The following is a 15,341-nucleotide window of genomic DNA, read 5'->3' as shown; positions in this document are numbered from 1 at the left end:
TCCCCTCCATCAGAACGTTCCCATCAGGCATCATGTTTCTCTGCCTGCTTTTCCAACAGAACTTCCAGAAAGGGGTCTCTGTCGTCCCCTTCTCTCGTCCCCCCTCCTTTGCTCTCAGGCCTCTCCTACGTTATTCCACCAAAGCGGCTTGTCTAGGCCATCAGTGACCCCCTTGCTCGGTCACTTCTTGTCCTTGTCTGACTTGATCCGTCAGCAGCATGGGCAGAGATGACTGCTCTTCTCCTTAAGCCCTCTCCCCCACCAGGCCCGGAGCCCTTGCTGCCACACTGGCTGCTCTTTCTTGGGGTTCCTAGACTGATGTCCTGTCCTGCCCAAGGTGTTCGTCCCCATGAGGACAGGGGCCTGCCTTGTGGGGACCAGGGTCTTCCCGTAGGGACTGTGCCCTGGTAGGGAGATGTGTGGGTAGCGTTGGTGATCAATCTCGTGTGTCAGACGCTGTCCTCAACCTGCAAGCACCCTGCCCGCCCAGGCTGCATCCAGCCTGTGCTCCTTCCTCATCTCCTGTACCTGGCTGTCCTATGGTCAGCTCACAGCTCAGTCTACAGTGAGCTGCTGAGGCCTGTGCCACATGCCACCTGTGTGGGCCCCCCCAAGGCTGCCTCATCTCTCTTTGCTGCCACTACATCTGGGTGCTGCCCCGACTCCTCTCCTCTTGCACACACAGCTGATCCATTAGGAGGTCTGTCAGCGCCCACTATCACGGCTGCCATCTTGGATGCAGCCTGTCTCCTCCCTAGGGTTTCTGCAGCACCCTGGCTTGTCTCCCTCTGCCCTGCCCCAGCATGGGCATTTCTTTCCCATCCTTCCTATGGAGGCCCTCCTGGTCACCATCTCACCACGGCAGCTGGGGTCCTTCAGGGGCCTCATTCCCTCCTAGGGGATCTTGTTGGATAGAGGGGTCAGTGGGCATGTAGCAGGCTCTTGGTGGAAGATGCTGGATGGGGGGGTAAGTCAGCCCATGGCAGGACGCATGTTGAATGGATGGGTTAGCAGGCATGAAGTAGGCCCATGGCAGACACATGTTGGATGGAGGTATTAGCAGGCACATAGTAGGTGTGTGGCAGATCATGTTGGATGGAGCGGTTAGCAGGTGCACAGTAGGCCCTGGGTGGATCATGTTGAGTGGAGGGGTTGGGGGCGCACATCATGTTGGATGGAGCAGTTGGCAGGGTGCTGGTCTACGGGGCGGCTTGTTACCTGTGCTGTGAGAAGCCCCATGCTGGCTGGCGGAAGAGGAGGGTGTCAGCATGCACTGGAGATGCAGGTTGTAAGGCTTGGCAGGTGAGCTGGGTGAAAGGTGTGGGTGAGTGGCCCCAGGCATGAGGAGCTAGGCAGAGAGGGACACTTGGGGTGGGGGACAGCGCACCCAGGGGCTGGGGGCCAGGAGTGGAGGCTGGCACTCAGCAAACCTGCCCCCTCCTCCTCACCCAGCCTGGTCCTCAACCGTCAGGCCGCCCAGGGAAGGGTTTCCTCCACCTGAACCCACTCAGCTCCTTTCTTAGCTTGGCCCCACGCCACCGTCCTCAGCCCATTGCTCTGTGTGAGGGCGGCAGTGGGGCTCCAGTGTGGGGTGCCCATGCTGTTTTCTCTCATGCTTCAGCCAAGAACTACATCGCGCTGGATGACTTTGTGGAGATCACTAAGAAGTATGCCAAGGGCGTCATCCCCAGCAGCCTGTTCCTGCAGGACGACGAAGATGACGACGAGCTGGCAGGGAAGAGCCCTGAGGACCTGCCGCTGCGCCTGAAGGTGAGTGACCAAGACCCCGGCCAGGCCAGAGCCTGCCTCCCAGGGAGTCGCCCACCTTAGGCAGGGCACCTTCCAGGAAGCTGCAGGTGGGGAAGATTCTCGCCTAACACAAAGTGTCTCACAGCCACGCCGCTGGTATCTTGGGGCATCATCTATCCTCATAAGGATGTGCCCTCGGGAGAGAGCCCTTTTCTGCGCCGTCAGGCTCAGAAACCAGGGGCGGTGTTGGGCAGGAGTGCTGGGATGGCAAGCAAGGGGCCCTCGGGTCTTTCTGTGCAGAGTGTAGGGGGCAGTCGGGCGGGCTGGAGGCCGACTTCCATCTAGGCTTCATCACTTAGCAGATTTCTCCGTGTATGGTCCAGAGTGGAGGCCAGTGCCTTGAAGATGCCTTCCCCGAAAACAAAGTGCCTGTGTCCGTCGGGCCAGGGAGGACGTGCAGAGGCGCTACTGCCCCTGGATCTGCAAGGGCTCGGAGCGAGGCCAGTGTGGGAGTGTGGTGGGCGGCACTTGTGCAGGGTGCCATTGGGCACACCTGGAGGACATGAGCAGCTTGGGCGACAGGAGGAAAGCAGGGAATGGGAAGCCCAGCAGTGTGGCCCCTACTCCTGGCCTGACAGCTTGTTTTCTTGGCCATGTGGCCCTATGGCCTCTCAAGAGTTGCGCACGGTTCAGCTCGCATGGTTGAATTAGATGTGTGCCTGTCTCACTCTGCAGAGAACACCAGGATTTCCAGAAGCTTGGCCTCCTGACTCAGGATCCCCAAGCTGAGGCCAGCAGAAGGGGCCCCAGCAGATGATTGTCAGAGCCTGCGGGCAGTATCATGCAGACAGGTTCTGTCTTCTGAACTGACTGAGAACCTGGAGGAACTGCCATCAGTGTATTCAGATGGGCGCGTGAGTCAGGGCCAGGACCAGGAGATGGTTGGGCCACCAACTGTCAGGCAGGCAGTAGGCTGAAAGGTCACCGTCCTCGAGCCAGGGAGAGGGTCAGAGTAGGCCCGTCCTCCGGTGGGGGGAAGAGCAGGAACCCAGGTGCTGCAGGAGCAGCTTCAGCCCAAAGAGCAGCAGGCGCAGCAGCCCTGCTCCAGGGACTCGGAGCCAGACGGGTCTGAGTGTGAGCCCCCCGAGTGCCCAGAGCTGCGTGTCCTTTAGGGTGGCAGGTGGAAGGCTCTGCTCCTCTCACTTGGGACAGGCTATATGTCTAGGGTATGACACCGACTGGTCTGCAGAGGTTTTGAGACATGGGCCAGGATGGCCAAGAACTTGAACCAAGGGAGCACGTGGTTTTTACTGATGGTCTGCTCAGAGCTCGCCCTAGGCAAGCATATTCACAGATTGGGTGCCATCATCTCCTTAGTAACGGGAGATGAGGAAGCTGGGGTGCTGGCATGGTTTTGGCAGACACTCCTGAAATGAGAGTGAGGGTCACAGGTGAAAGGGTAACTTGGAGAAGACCCTTGGGCCAGGCGGCCATGGCCCAGTGTCCCAGTTTATGCCATCTGGTGTAAGTACTATTATAATAATGCCTCCTTGCGTATGCGTCCTGTTCGGAAAATTATGTCACCTAGTTATGGATGGTGAGTCCAGTGTTGTGTAGCATCTGAAAGCCCTATTTATGTTACTTAATGACAGGGTCTCGTTCTGTTGCCCAGGCTGGAGTGCAGTGGCACGGTCACAGCTCACTGCAGCCTCAACGTGTCAGACTCAAGTGATCTTCCCACCTCAGCCTCCCAAATAGCTGGACTATAGGCATGTGCCACCATACCCAGCTGATTTTTTGAAAACATTTTGTAGCGATGGAGGTCTCACTATTGTTATCTACACTGGTCTCAAACTCCTGCGTCAAGCGAGCCTCCCACTTTGGCCTCCCAAACTGCTGGGATTCAGGCGTGAGACACTGTATCCAGCCTGAAAGTCCTTTTTAGAAGGGAGAGATTTAAACTGTTCTGACAAGAAGTAAACAAGGCTCTGTTTCCCTTCAGTTTTTGATGCTGTCAGAGCACTTTGATTCCTTCGCAGTTTGTCTTCTTAGAAGTCTCTTGTGAGGGAAGTAATGAATCCTCACAATTATCTCCCAGGGCTGAGAGCTGTCCCAGCTTTTAGTAGCCTTTTGCAGAACAAGGAGAGGTCTTCAAAGTGAAAATGACAGATGCCTCTTTGTGAGCCAGCCTTACTCCCACAAAGAATGTTCCAGACTCCACACAGTTCTCTTCTGGAGCCTGGAGGTGCAAGCTGTCATCGTAGATAAAATCCTCTGAAAACAAAATAATATCTTAAAATCCTAACATTTTTAACGTTACATAATTGGAAGATCTGACACGGGAACATTTTTGCCCACAGGTTTGAGCAGAATCTCATCTTGGCTCCCTTCCCCAGCCTGCCTTCTTCACGGGTCCGCTCGGCCACCTGTGTGGTGACGCTGCTTCCTGGTTTCTCGTGGCAGCAGAAGGGCCGATCACCACAGGCCCAGACAGGGAGCTCTGCAGTGTTCTATTCATAGAGGCAGACTCCTCACTCATATTTTTTAAATTTCATTCTTTTTCCATCTCAGGAGTTGAATTCATTTGGACCTTCTCTGCAGAAAAGGAGACTGAACTTTTTAATCCCATGTCAGAGGAAGGTCTTGGGTGGACACTGCAGGGAGCAGAAATTGGGACTTTAAAAAGGGGATCGTTCCCTGGTCATTGAGTTCAGGTGGGGGACCAGCCCTTCCACACTGTCCGAGCAAAGGCTAGACGCCATCTGACATGTTCTAGAATCTTCCTTGTCTTTTAAAGGCCCTCTCAACCAGGTGGTTGTGTGTGGAATCCTCTAGGCAAAAGAATGTGCATGGCTTTAAGACGGGATTTCAGGTTAATTTTTACCAAGGCCACCCCCTCGCTACTGTGGCGGTCGTGCGTGAGACAGTGGTGGTAAGCAGTGGCGGGCCGGGCCACCTTTAGTTGTCCCGCTGTTAGCAAGGCCCCCACCCAGGGATTAACTGAGCAGCCTGCTGGCTGACGCACATGTTGACTCGTGTAGCTGTTGATTTTAGCCAGCTGGCCTGGCGTCATAGTACAGGGGCTCGCCCCAAACAAACCCTGGAGTAGGTTGGTTTTCATAAATGCCCTCTGGCAAGCATTGGAAATGCCCTCAAACCCTGTAGTGCCTGGTCTTCCCTGGCCATCTCCTGGCAGTGTGAGCGCCTCTCTGCTCGTGTAGAAGGTTGTTGACCCCAGAGAGAGCTGGGGGAGCTGTTAGCTGCTTTAATCATTTATTTGCTTGTTATAAAACAGATTAAGTGGACTGTCACAAATACATACGAAACAGCAGAGCTGTTCCCCCACACGTGTAGACGTGCATGCACGCACTCCTCAACACTTCGTTTCCTCCATGAGCCTGCCCCTCTCATCTGTGGAAGACTCTGTCTTCTGGTTGTTTCCAGGTGTTCTGGTCCTCCAGAGCTGACAGCCAAGGCTCTTGGCAGGTGAGGGCCACATTCTGGTGTTGTCACCTAGTTGCCATTCACCTGGGATCCCTCCTTGGCCTTCTGGTGGGCCGGGTGCAGAGAACCTGCCCCAGGGGATTTGTGGGGTCTGGTGCTGCCCTGAGGCCCTGAGCTGATGGGGTGCTCCAGCCTGGCTGTGTCATGTAGCCCCTCAGTGGGCTCTGGACACGCAGCCAGGCTTCCCTACCCCCATGTGGGGCCGCCCCCTAGGCGTCCACTTCCCGGTGTTGGTCCAGGCCCCTGGCACTTCTGAAGATGCACAGACCCTGCTTTGTATGCCACGCCATGCCGCGTGAGCACTGGCACCATGGCCACTTTCTCCCCCATCCCCGGCAGGCCCTCTGCCTGGCTGCCCTGTGTTCTGGCAGGGCTCAGGGCCTCTGAGTTCTGCACAGACCAGGCAGGCATGGGGGCCGGGCCTGGGTGGCAGTGCTGCGTCACCCCATCCTGAGGCTGCTCCCAGCGTGCCTCCCTCAGCCCTCTGCTCCTCTTGGCTGTGGTGAAGGCCAAGAGCTCTTTCTGACCTTAGCGCTGCATGTAGAGCAGGGGAGCAGGACCCACAGGTCGAGGGAAGGCAGCCTTTGGCCGTGACTGTGTGGGATTGTGTGCCTATTGTAAGCACTATGGGGGGCGGGGGTGCGCTGGTGTGTATGTGTAGGTGCACACGTGTAGGGTAGGTGTGCACATGTGTAGGGGTGGGTGTGCATGTGTGAGGGTGCACATGTGGGGGTGGGTGTGCACTGTAGGAGTGGGTGTGCCCTTGAGTGTGCACTGTGCAGGGGTGGGTGTGCATGTGTGAGGGTGCACATGTAGGACTGTGCATGAGTGTAGGGGTGAGTATGCATGTGTAGGGGTGGGTTGCATGTGTGAATGTGTAGGGGTGGGTTGTGTGTGTGAATGAGTGTGTGTGAATGCATGTGTGTAGGGGTGGGTTGTGTGTGTGTGAATATGTGTGTATAGGGGTGGGTTATTTGTGTGAATGTATGCATGTGTGTATAGGGGTGGGTTGTTTGTGTGAATGTATGCATGTGTGTAGGGGTGGGTTGTGTGAGTGTGCACGTGTGTGTAGGGGCAGAAGGTGGCCTGGAAGCTGCTTCTCAGGGTCTCCTGCCACAGGGAGGGCAGCTCACCCGGCCGCCCCGTGCAGCTGAATGGTGTCTTTGCTGGGAGAGGGGTGCTGGCCCCTCTGCCTGTGTCTGCACTGAACTCCTTTTCCCTAACGCTTGCTCTGCCGCCCCTCCCGGGCCTGCCTGCGGCTTCCCCTCCTACAGCCCAGCCTCATAAAAGTCGCCATTTCCCTTCATGGAGGCTCAGGGAGGTGACGTCCTTGCTGCAGGGCAGAGCTGGGTCACAAAACCAGTTCCCAGACAGGCACCTCAGAGCTCTGTCATCTCTTCATGTGGGTGACCCTGAGGGGAGGGAAGTGGGGAGCCCCGTGGGTCCCTCCAGGTGCTGGAGGTCTTGCAGGGAGAGAAGCACCCATGCATCTAGTCATGCTGGTAGAAGGGGGGGAGCCAGGCATGGGGCAGAGCGGGGGCTCCAGGCCCAGAAGAGGGAGGGGCTACAGGGACCGTGAGCGTGGGGAGGACCACTAGGATGGGGCTGGTGATGGGAAAACGCAGGGGTGCGTGTTCCTTTTGTCCAGAGGCAGGGTGGTCAGAGGGAGGCGTGAGATGGGAGCAGTGGGGGTCCTGTCCCAGCCTGGTTCCCATGTACCATCTTTCCCCCAGGTGGTCAAGTACCCCCTGCACGCCATCATGGAGATCAAGGAGTACCTGATTGACATGGCCTCCAGGGCGGGTATGCACTGGCTGTCCACCATCATCCCCACGCACCACATCAACGCCCTCATCTTCTTCTTCATCATCAGCAACCTCACCATCGACTTCTTCGCCTTCTTCATCCCGCTGGTCATCTTCTACCTGTCCTTCACCTCCATGGTGATCTGCACCCTCAAGGTGTTCCAGGACAGCAAGGCCTGGGAGAACTTCCGCACCCTCACTGACCTGCTGCTGCGCTTCGAGCCCAACCTGGATGTGGAGCAGGCCGAGGTCAACTTCGGCTGGAACCACCTGGAGCCCTATGCGCACTTCCTGCTCTCTGTCTTCTTTGTCATCTTTTCCTTCCCCATCGCCAGCAAGGACTGCATCCCCTGCTCGGAGCTGGCTGTCATCGCCGGCTTCTTTACTGTGACCAGCTACCTGAGCCTGAGCACCCACGCGGAGCCCTACACACGCAGGGCCCTGGCCACCGAGGTCACCGCCGGTCTGCTGTCGCTGCTGCCCTCCATGCCCCTGAATTGGCCCTACATGAAGGTCCTTGGCCAGACCTTCATCACCGTGCCTGTCGGCCACCTGGTCGTCCTCAACGTCAGCGTCCCCTGCCTGCTCTACGTCTACCTGCTCTACCTCTTCTTCCGCATGGCGCAGCTGAGGAATTTCAAGGGTACCTACTGCTACCTGGTGCCCTACCTGGTGTGCTTCATGTGGTGTGAGCTCGCGGTGGTCATCCTGCTGGAGTCCACAGGCCTGGGGCTGCTGCGCGCCTCCATCGGCTACTTCCTTTTCCTCTTTGCCCTCCCCATCCTGGTGGCCGGCCTGGCCCTGGTGGGCGTGCTGCAGTTCACCCGGTGGTTCGTGTCTCTGGAGCTCACCAAGATCGCAGTCACCGTGGCGGTCTGCAGTGTGCCCCTGCTGTTGCGCTGGTGGACCAAGGCCAGCTTCTCTGTGGTGGGGATGGTGAAGTCCCTGACGCGGAGCTCCATGGTCAAGCTCATCCTGGTGTGGCTCACGGCCATCGTGCTGTTCTGCTGGTTCTACGTGTACCGCTCAGAGGGCATGAAGGTCTACAACTCCACACTGACCTGGCAGCAGTATGGTGTGCTGTGCGGGCCACGCGCCTGGAAGGAGACCAACATGGCGCGCACCCAGATCCTCTGCAGCCACCTGGAGGGCCACAGGGTCACGTGGACCGGCCGCTTCAAGTACGTCCGCGTGACTGACATCGACAACAGCGCCGAGTCTGCCATCAACATGCTCCCGTTCTTCATCGGCGACTGGATGCGCTGCCTCTACGGCGAGGCCTACCCTGCCTGCAGCCCTGGCAACACCTCCACGGCCGAGGAGGAGCTCTGTCGCCTTAAGCTGCTGGCCAAGCACCCCTGCCATATCAAGAAGTTCGACCGCTACAAGTTTGAGATCACCGTGGGCATGCCGTTCAGCAGCGGCGCCGACGGCTCGCGTAGCCGCGAGGAGGATGACGTCACCAAGGACATCGTGCTGCGGGCCAGCAGCGAGTTCAAGAGCGTGCTGCTCAGCCTGCGCCAGGGCAGCGTCATCGAGTTCAGCACCATCCTGGAGGGCCGCCTGGGCAGCAAGTGGCCTGTCTTCGAGCTCAAGGCCATCAGCTGCCTCAACTGCATGGCCCAGCTCTCGCCCACCAGGCGGCACGTGAAGATCGAGCACGACTGGCGCAGCACCGTGCATGGCGCCGTGAAGTTCGCCTTCGACTTCTTCTTCTTCCCGTTCCTGTCGGCGGCCTGAGGAAGGGCCGCCACGAGGAGCTTCCAGTGCATGTTGCCGTGAGGCCCTTCCCCAGTGTGGCCCCAGCCCGACAGGCGTGCACCAGTGCCATGTGTGCCCACGTGTGCAGACCGTGGCTGCAGAGACCTTGTGTCCATGTGTAGACTGCGTGGACTCCGACAAAGGGGAGGCTGCTGTGTAGCTCTGTCCACCGTGAATGCCAAGTGTGTTGGGAATTGCATGTCATCTCCACCCCGAGCCTGACCTTTCCGAGTGATGTGGGTGTGCCAGGCTAGACTAGGAGGTTCCGGTGTCTCAAAAAGCACTTTACAGATGAGATTCCCTCTCCTCCCCCACCTTCAAGCACCCTGTTGCCTCTTACTTTCGTGTTGGATTTGTTGGTTGAAGAACCAGATAAGCATCTGTGTCAACTCCACAGTAGCAGTTCTTATTTCTTTGGTCACTGCTGAACCTTAGCAGCTCTTCCCCTTTCCTGGGGGATGTGCACGGCAGCTTGAGCCTGTCACATGGTCAAGGCCCGGCCCCATCAGAGGCTGGGGGAGGCGGTGCACTGGCAGTGTGTCACACTGAGCTCAGCACCACAGGCTGCCTCCTGACCCTCCTTGTCCAGCAGGTAGTGGGTGAATTTGTGGGAGTCTTGTCTGAACCCATCAGGACTTGGGAAACAGAGAACCCCGTGGGGGCGGCGGTGGGGAGGTACCTGCTAGTGCTCAGAAGAACCTGTGTTCAGTGCCATGGAGCAGAAAGCCAGGGTCCCGAGTGGCTGAAATAAAATCCTCTGGTGGAACCTGCAGTGCTTTCCTTCCTTTCTTTCCTGAAGTCTTTCTTGTATGTGTGTGAGCATCAGCAGAGCCTGCACTCCTGTTGAATGAAATGCAAGTGCAATTTGAGTTATAAAAGAGCAAGGTTGACATTTCACAGTTGACGGCTTCCTGCCAAAGCCAGACCCTGGCTTCACCTCCAGCTGGAGGGGCCCCTGGGGCATCTGCCGTAACTGTGGGGTGGCCTGGGCATGGGCTGCCTGTGCAGAGACACCTGTGCTGAAGGTGACCATGGAGTGTCAGCCCAGCCATCCTCACATCTTACTGAGCGGAAAGTGCACAGTCATAATTATCTTTGAATTCCAGTTACCCATGAAGTGGAGCCTACAGGTGATTGATGGCGTGGGGGCTGCTGCCCATGCGGGAGTGTGTTGTGAAACCACCTCCTGTGTTCCCTAACCTGCAGTGATGACCCCATGGGATTATAATCAGAACTTAGTCATTTGGGGGTACCCGAGCAGCTGCGGGCCCCTCAGCAAACCTCACCCCTCTTGGGCAGCCTGTGTCTGTCCCAGCCCCTTGAGTCTTTGCTGTCTTCCCTGAGGTTGAGGACATGGCCTGTACCTGCTCCTGTCCCCCGTAGGCTGGGCTGCTCTATGCTGGGCACCAGGCCTCACCTCTGCTGTGGGTGGGAAGCGTTGAGTGGTCACACGCTCTGGCTCGGTCACCTGGTGTTGCCGTGCAGGATGTGGCTGCTCCATTTTCCTCGGACGACACTGGGTGGTGGCAGCTACACCCCGACACTGTCCTCTCATCCTGGTTTGTCCTGCCTGGAGGGGCTGGGTGAAACCACACGAGAGGCTCAGGAGGTGTCATCACTCCGAGCCATGTGCTCGCCCCTGGGTTTCTTTCCCAGGCAGTGAGATGAGGTTGGAGTTCAGCCCCATTTCCTCTCCCCATCCAGTGGATTTGTGAGGCCATGGAAGGCCCTCGCCCTGTGACTCTGCCCCCAGGATCCCCACTGACTGTGCAGAGGAGGGAAGTCGCCTGATGCTTTCCGAGAGGACAAAGATGACAACACAGCATCTCCCTCACAACACCTGGATGAGGACGATGCTCCAACATCCCCCATCTACAGAAGACACCGAGGTTCAGAGTGGAGGCCATAGCACATTAGCACATGGCACAAAGCAGAGCAGGAGGGACGGAGCTCTGCCTGTCCCCTTCCCCTGGGCCACTATGCTGCCACTCAGCACCCACAACTAGTTTCTAACCAACCAGCAGAGGCGCGCAGCTTGGAGGAGAAGTGGTGCTGTCTTTTGGGCAGAGTCCAGAATAGGCATGGTCTCGGGTTCCACTCATTCTGCCACAAACCCCTGTGCCACCAGGCACCATTTAACACCTGTCCCCAGGCCTCAGTGTCCCGATCTGTAAAATGGAAAGTCTGGGCTAGGTTAGTGGTTTTCAAAACTTCTTAGCAACACCGTTTTTGTTTGTTTGAAATAGGGTCTCACTTTGTCACCCAGGCTGGAGTGTAGCGGTGCTATCTCGGCTCACTGCAGCCTCCACATTTGTTCTGGGTTTTACAGAGAGGCTCCCCAGGCCCCCGCAACCACCCCACCCAGGAAAGAACCTGCCGTCTGCAGGAACAGCCGTTATTTAACACCCGTCCCGGCCACCTGCTCTGGTCTGGACCATCACCCCATGGAGCTGTAGGACACCCAGGGAGGGACCGGGGGCAGGGTCTCACTTTGCTTCCACAAGGTAGTAGCATTTGAGAGAATGAGTCAGGAAAGACCCAATTGGGTGGTGCCATCTCAAGTGCCAGGAGAGGGTTTGGCACCAGTTTCCAAGCCCTCCGGAAGCCCGGCTCCCCAAGGGTGTTCTTTCAGGGGGCCTTCACTATCCATTCTTGGGTAGTGAAGCCATCAGAAAGACCTCTCTGCCTCCTTTGGACATGCTGTTAAAGACCAGTCGTTCACAGTTCAATTATTCAAATGCTCTTTTCCTTTTTTTTTTTTTTTTTTTTGATCCTACATCATGCAAGTGCACTCCCAAGTGAGGTGACAAAAACCCGCATTTCTGCAGACGCCCATGAAGCAGGACCTGTCTCTCTCGAGTCTGCCACCTGAGGATAGAATCCTGTAACCACCCCAGCTCCCGATCAGCAGGATGGGGTGTCAGGGCTACTAAACAGCCACATGGCCCAACACATCTCATCCGGCAGCTCGGTTTCCGGAAGGCACACTTTGACAGCCAGGACCCTATCCGATAAATAGTGCTTCCTCTTCATGACAAAGAAAATGAACACTCATTGACTCAAAACATTCAGCACCTGCTGTGTGCTTCACTCTTTCCTGGCACAGAGGATGCAGCAATGAACAGAGCCCCTGCCCCACTGGGAGGGGTGTTTGTGGGGAGATGGATCAGGCACCAGTCAGTGAATATAGCACTATGGCAGGTAGAGAAAAGTGCTAGTCATCTACTGTGAGCGCTGTGATGCTCTGCCCAGTTTCACCAACGTTAATGGAGCACCCACCATATGCTGGACACATACCATGCATTCTCTCATCCTGGCGGCTGTTGCAAAATAGACATGTCCATCGTGAAGACTGTGGGCGGTAGAATCGCAGCCCCCAAAGATATCCAGGTCCTAATCCCCAAATCCTGTTCGTGTGTCCCCTTGCATGGCAAGAGGGACACTGCAGATGGGATTCAGTTAAAGACCTTGCTACTGGGGAGATGATTCTGGACTTTCCTATCCAGAAGGGCCCAAAGTAATTTCAAGTGTCCTTGTAAGAGGGAGGCTGGAGGGTAAGGGTGAGAGATTGGAAGATGCCACCCTGCAGGCTTCAAGATGGGAGAAGGGGCCATGAACCAAGGAACATGGGCGTCTCTCACGCTGGAAAAGGTGAGGAGATGGTTCTTGCCTGCAGCCTCCAGAGAGACACAGCTGGAGTGACAGCGTCAGACTGGGCCACTGACAGGGCTCTAGCGTCCCAGATTCCCACGCCCCCACCCCTCTGCATGGCTCCTGAGCCCCTCTCTGAGATGTCTCCTGGAAAACCTTTGGGTTCCTGCTCCCTGCCTGTTATCCCTGAATGTTGCTGCCTGTTGCAGTTTGTCTGAGGCTCATGATGTCATCTGACTGTGTGGGCCCCACGCGTAATTCTAACAGCACCCAGGTAAAGATAAAGGTGCTTTGTTGTTTTTCTAAAAAGAACTTTGCTGTTGCTTGAGTCACTCATAACTTGATCAATCATTTGGAGCCCAAAAGCTTCCCAGTTGTTAGGAAACCACACCTTGGAGGCTGGCAAACCATTGTTAAAGTTGTTCCTAAAGTGTTGAACTTCTACAGTGACTTTGGAAAGTAGCCTGAGGAACAAAACAAAACAAAACAAAACAAAACAAACAAAACAGAAAAGACTCGGGTTCCCTTTTCTTTCCTTCCAGAAGTGATCAAATCAGTCAGCTAAACTCACTGTTTCTAGCTTTCCTCTAACTAGATGTGTTTTTTTCCTGCCGTTAGCCAGAAAGGCCCTTTTCTTCCTATTTTAGTTACAGAATAACCTGTCTCTTTAGGACAGTGGGGGTCCTGTGCTGAATCCCACCCCCAAAGATGGGAAGAACTCGGGTGCTGCGTTTTGGGAAGCCCCGGCTGAGACCAAGCGTATAACTGGGGCTGAGGGCCGAGCGCCTGGCCCAGCAAGCCAGGCAGTGAGGTGACCCGGTACCCCGCTCCCCATTTCTGCTGGAGCTGGAAGAGCCCCAAGGACACCAGCCCCATCAGAGGAGGGAGCTGGGCCCAGAGCTGGGTGGGGCAGCCGACTACTCCCTGCAGAACACCTACCGCCTGCCAGACACTGGTGGCTGCTTTGTGGACATGCTTTCAAAAACCTGGTGAGGGTGATGTTATTGTCCCCACTTTATCCACGGGGACCCGGGCACGGAGCAGGGCGGTAAGTCACCTTGGATGTCTGTGGCAGCCTCCAAGATGGTCCCAGTAGTCCCCGCCACCTTCCTGCTGCTCCTTTCATGTAGCAGGATGGGTCTGTGTGACCAGTAAATATGGCAGAAGTGACGAGATGTCACTTCTGAGGTTTGTTTACAAAAGGCTGTGGCTTTCAGTTCGGCTGCTCTCTCTCGGATCCGTCACTCTGGGTGGGGAAGCCCGCACCCTAGAGGACCCAGAGCCTCAAGCCAGCTGCCACACGGTGCACTTGGAAACAGGGATGGCTGCCACTGCCCACACTCCCCAGCAGAACCTCCTGGTGAATCCACTCCTGGGTTCCTGACCCCCACAAAGTATAAGATGATGAATGTGGCTTTAGGCTGTTAAATTCGGGATAACTGATACAGTCCCAACACTGGTAGGTGACGAGGCTGCGATGAAACCCAGGTATCCTATGGCTGCGTCTCCACCTGCATGAGCCATCCTGTACCTGGCAGGCCCCATCCTTAGCCTCTTTAAAAGTTCAGAAGCCTTGGAATGTTTTTGTGACGTCTCCTAGGCCGCTGGATTTGCCAGGAAAAGGGACGGACCCACACCTTTTCCTTGTTTGAATCCATCGTTATTTCTTCCAGGTGTTTCAATCCCTTCTGACTCGATTTGCTTTAATGAGGGTTGAGGCAAGTGCAATTTTCTGCCCACGGGGCTGCAACACTGTTCAAAGGCATCCTGCAGCTAAGTGGAAAAACCATGTGGCATTGTCGCATTTTCGGCTTGACCTGGCATGCACTCTCACCATCTGTCATGCCTCCTGCTTCTCCACCTAGGGGGCTGAGAAGTCTGGCTATCGAAACCTTGGTTCCTGCCGGCCATGGAACTTTGGAAGCTTTGTCAGATTCCTGAAGCCTCGTTTCCTCATGGGAACAGTGCAGGTGAAAGCACCTTCCTCTCAGAACCGGGGGGAAGATGAGAGGAAATTAAAAAGATGTATGGCCCTGCAGCAGGGCTGGCGCCCGCCATTGTGTCTGAAATTCGTGGGTTCTTGGTCTCCCTGACTTCAAGAATGAAGCCATGGACCCTTGCGGCAACTGTTACAGTTCTTAAAGGCAGCGTGTCTGGACTTTGTTCCTTCTGATGTTCGGATGTGTTCCGAGTTTTCTTCCTTCTGATGGGTTCCTCGTCTCGCTGGCTCAGGAGTGAAGCTGCAGACCTTCACGGCAAGCGTTACAGCTCATAAACGCAGCACACACCCAAAGACCGAGCAGCAGTGAGAGCTATCACAAAGAGCGAAAGAACTAACCCCCACAGCCTGGAAGAGAACCCCACCGTGTTACCACTTCCGGTGCCGGCAGCCTGCTTTTATTCTCATATCTGGCCCCACCCACATCTTGCTAATTGGTCCACTTTGCAGAGAGCTGATTGGTCTGTTTTACAGAGAGCTGATTGGTCCATTTTGACAGGGTGCTGATTGGTGTGTTTACAATCCCTGAGCTAGACACAAAAGTTCTCCAAGTCCCCACTGGATTAGCTAGACACAGAGCACTGATTGGTGCATTTACAAACCTTGAGCTAGACACAGGGTGCTGAGTGTTGATTGGTGCATTTACAAACCTTGAGCTAGACACGAGTGCTGATTGGTGTATTTACAGTCCCTTAGCTAGACATAAAGGTTCTCCAAATCCCCACTAAACTCAGGAGCCCAGCTGGCTTCACCTAGTGGATCCCACACCGAGGCAGCAGGTGGAGCTGCCCGCCGATCCGGCTCCGTGCGCCCGCACTCCTCAGCCCTTGGGCGGTCGATGGGATCCGGCGCCGCGGAGCAGGGGGCGGCGC

General features: G+C 56.1%; 1 protein-coding gene and 1 long non-coding RNA gene across 4 annotated transcripts in view; one reads left to right on the top strand and one right to left on the bottom strand.

Annotated features, from left to right (window-relative positions):
- The window catches only part of WFS1 (wolframin ER transmembrane glycoprotein), a 42,864-nt gene extending 33,273 nt beyond the window's left edge, over window positions 1-9,591 (top strand). For all 3 annotated transcript variants that reach the window (XM_063619729.1, XM_055246001.2, XM_055246002.2), the window contains exons 7-8: window positions 1,622-1,770; window positions 6,987-9,591. In XM_063619729.1, the coding sequence (XP_063475799.1) occupies window positions 1,622-1,770; window positions 6,987-8,798 (1,961 nt within the window). In that variant the 3' untranslated portion in view covers window positions 8,799-9,591. The remainder of the gene's footprint in view (window positions 1-1,621; window positions 1,771-6,986) is intronic.
- Window positions 9,592-9,593: 2 nt separating this feature from the next.
- Window positions 9,594-14,830, bottom strand: LOC134732792 (uncharacterized). The gene is made up of 3 exons (XR_010116324.1): window positions 13,528-14,830; window positions 10,237-10,398; window positions 9,594-9,659 (listed from the first exon to the last, which is right to left on the bottom strand). It is a non-coding gene; the product is annotated as an uncharacterized lncRNA (long non-coding RNA).
- Between the last annotated feature and the right edge of the window lie 511 nt (window positions 14,831-15,341).

This window comes from Symphalangus syndactylus, chromosome 16, assembly GCF_028878055.3.
Source record: "Symphalangus syndactylus isolate Jambi chromosome 16, NHGRI_mSymSyn1-v2.1_pri, whole genome shotgun sequence".
NCBI classification, from domain to species: domain Eukaryota; kingdom Metazoa; phylum Chordata; class Mammalia; order Primates; family Hylobatidae; genus Symphalangus; species Symphalangus syndactylus.
The sequence above is the reverse complement of the archived record's forward strand: the minus strand, read 5'-3'. Positions and strand labels throughout refer to the sequence as shown.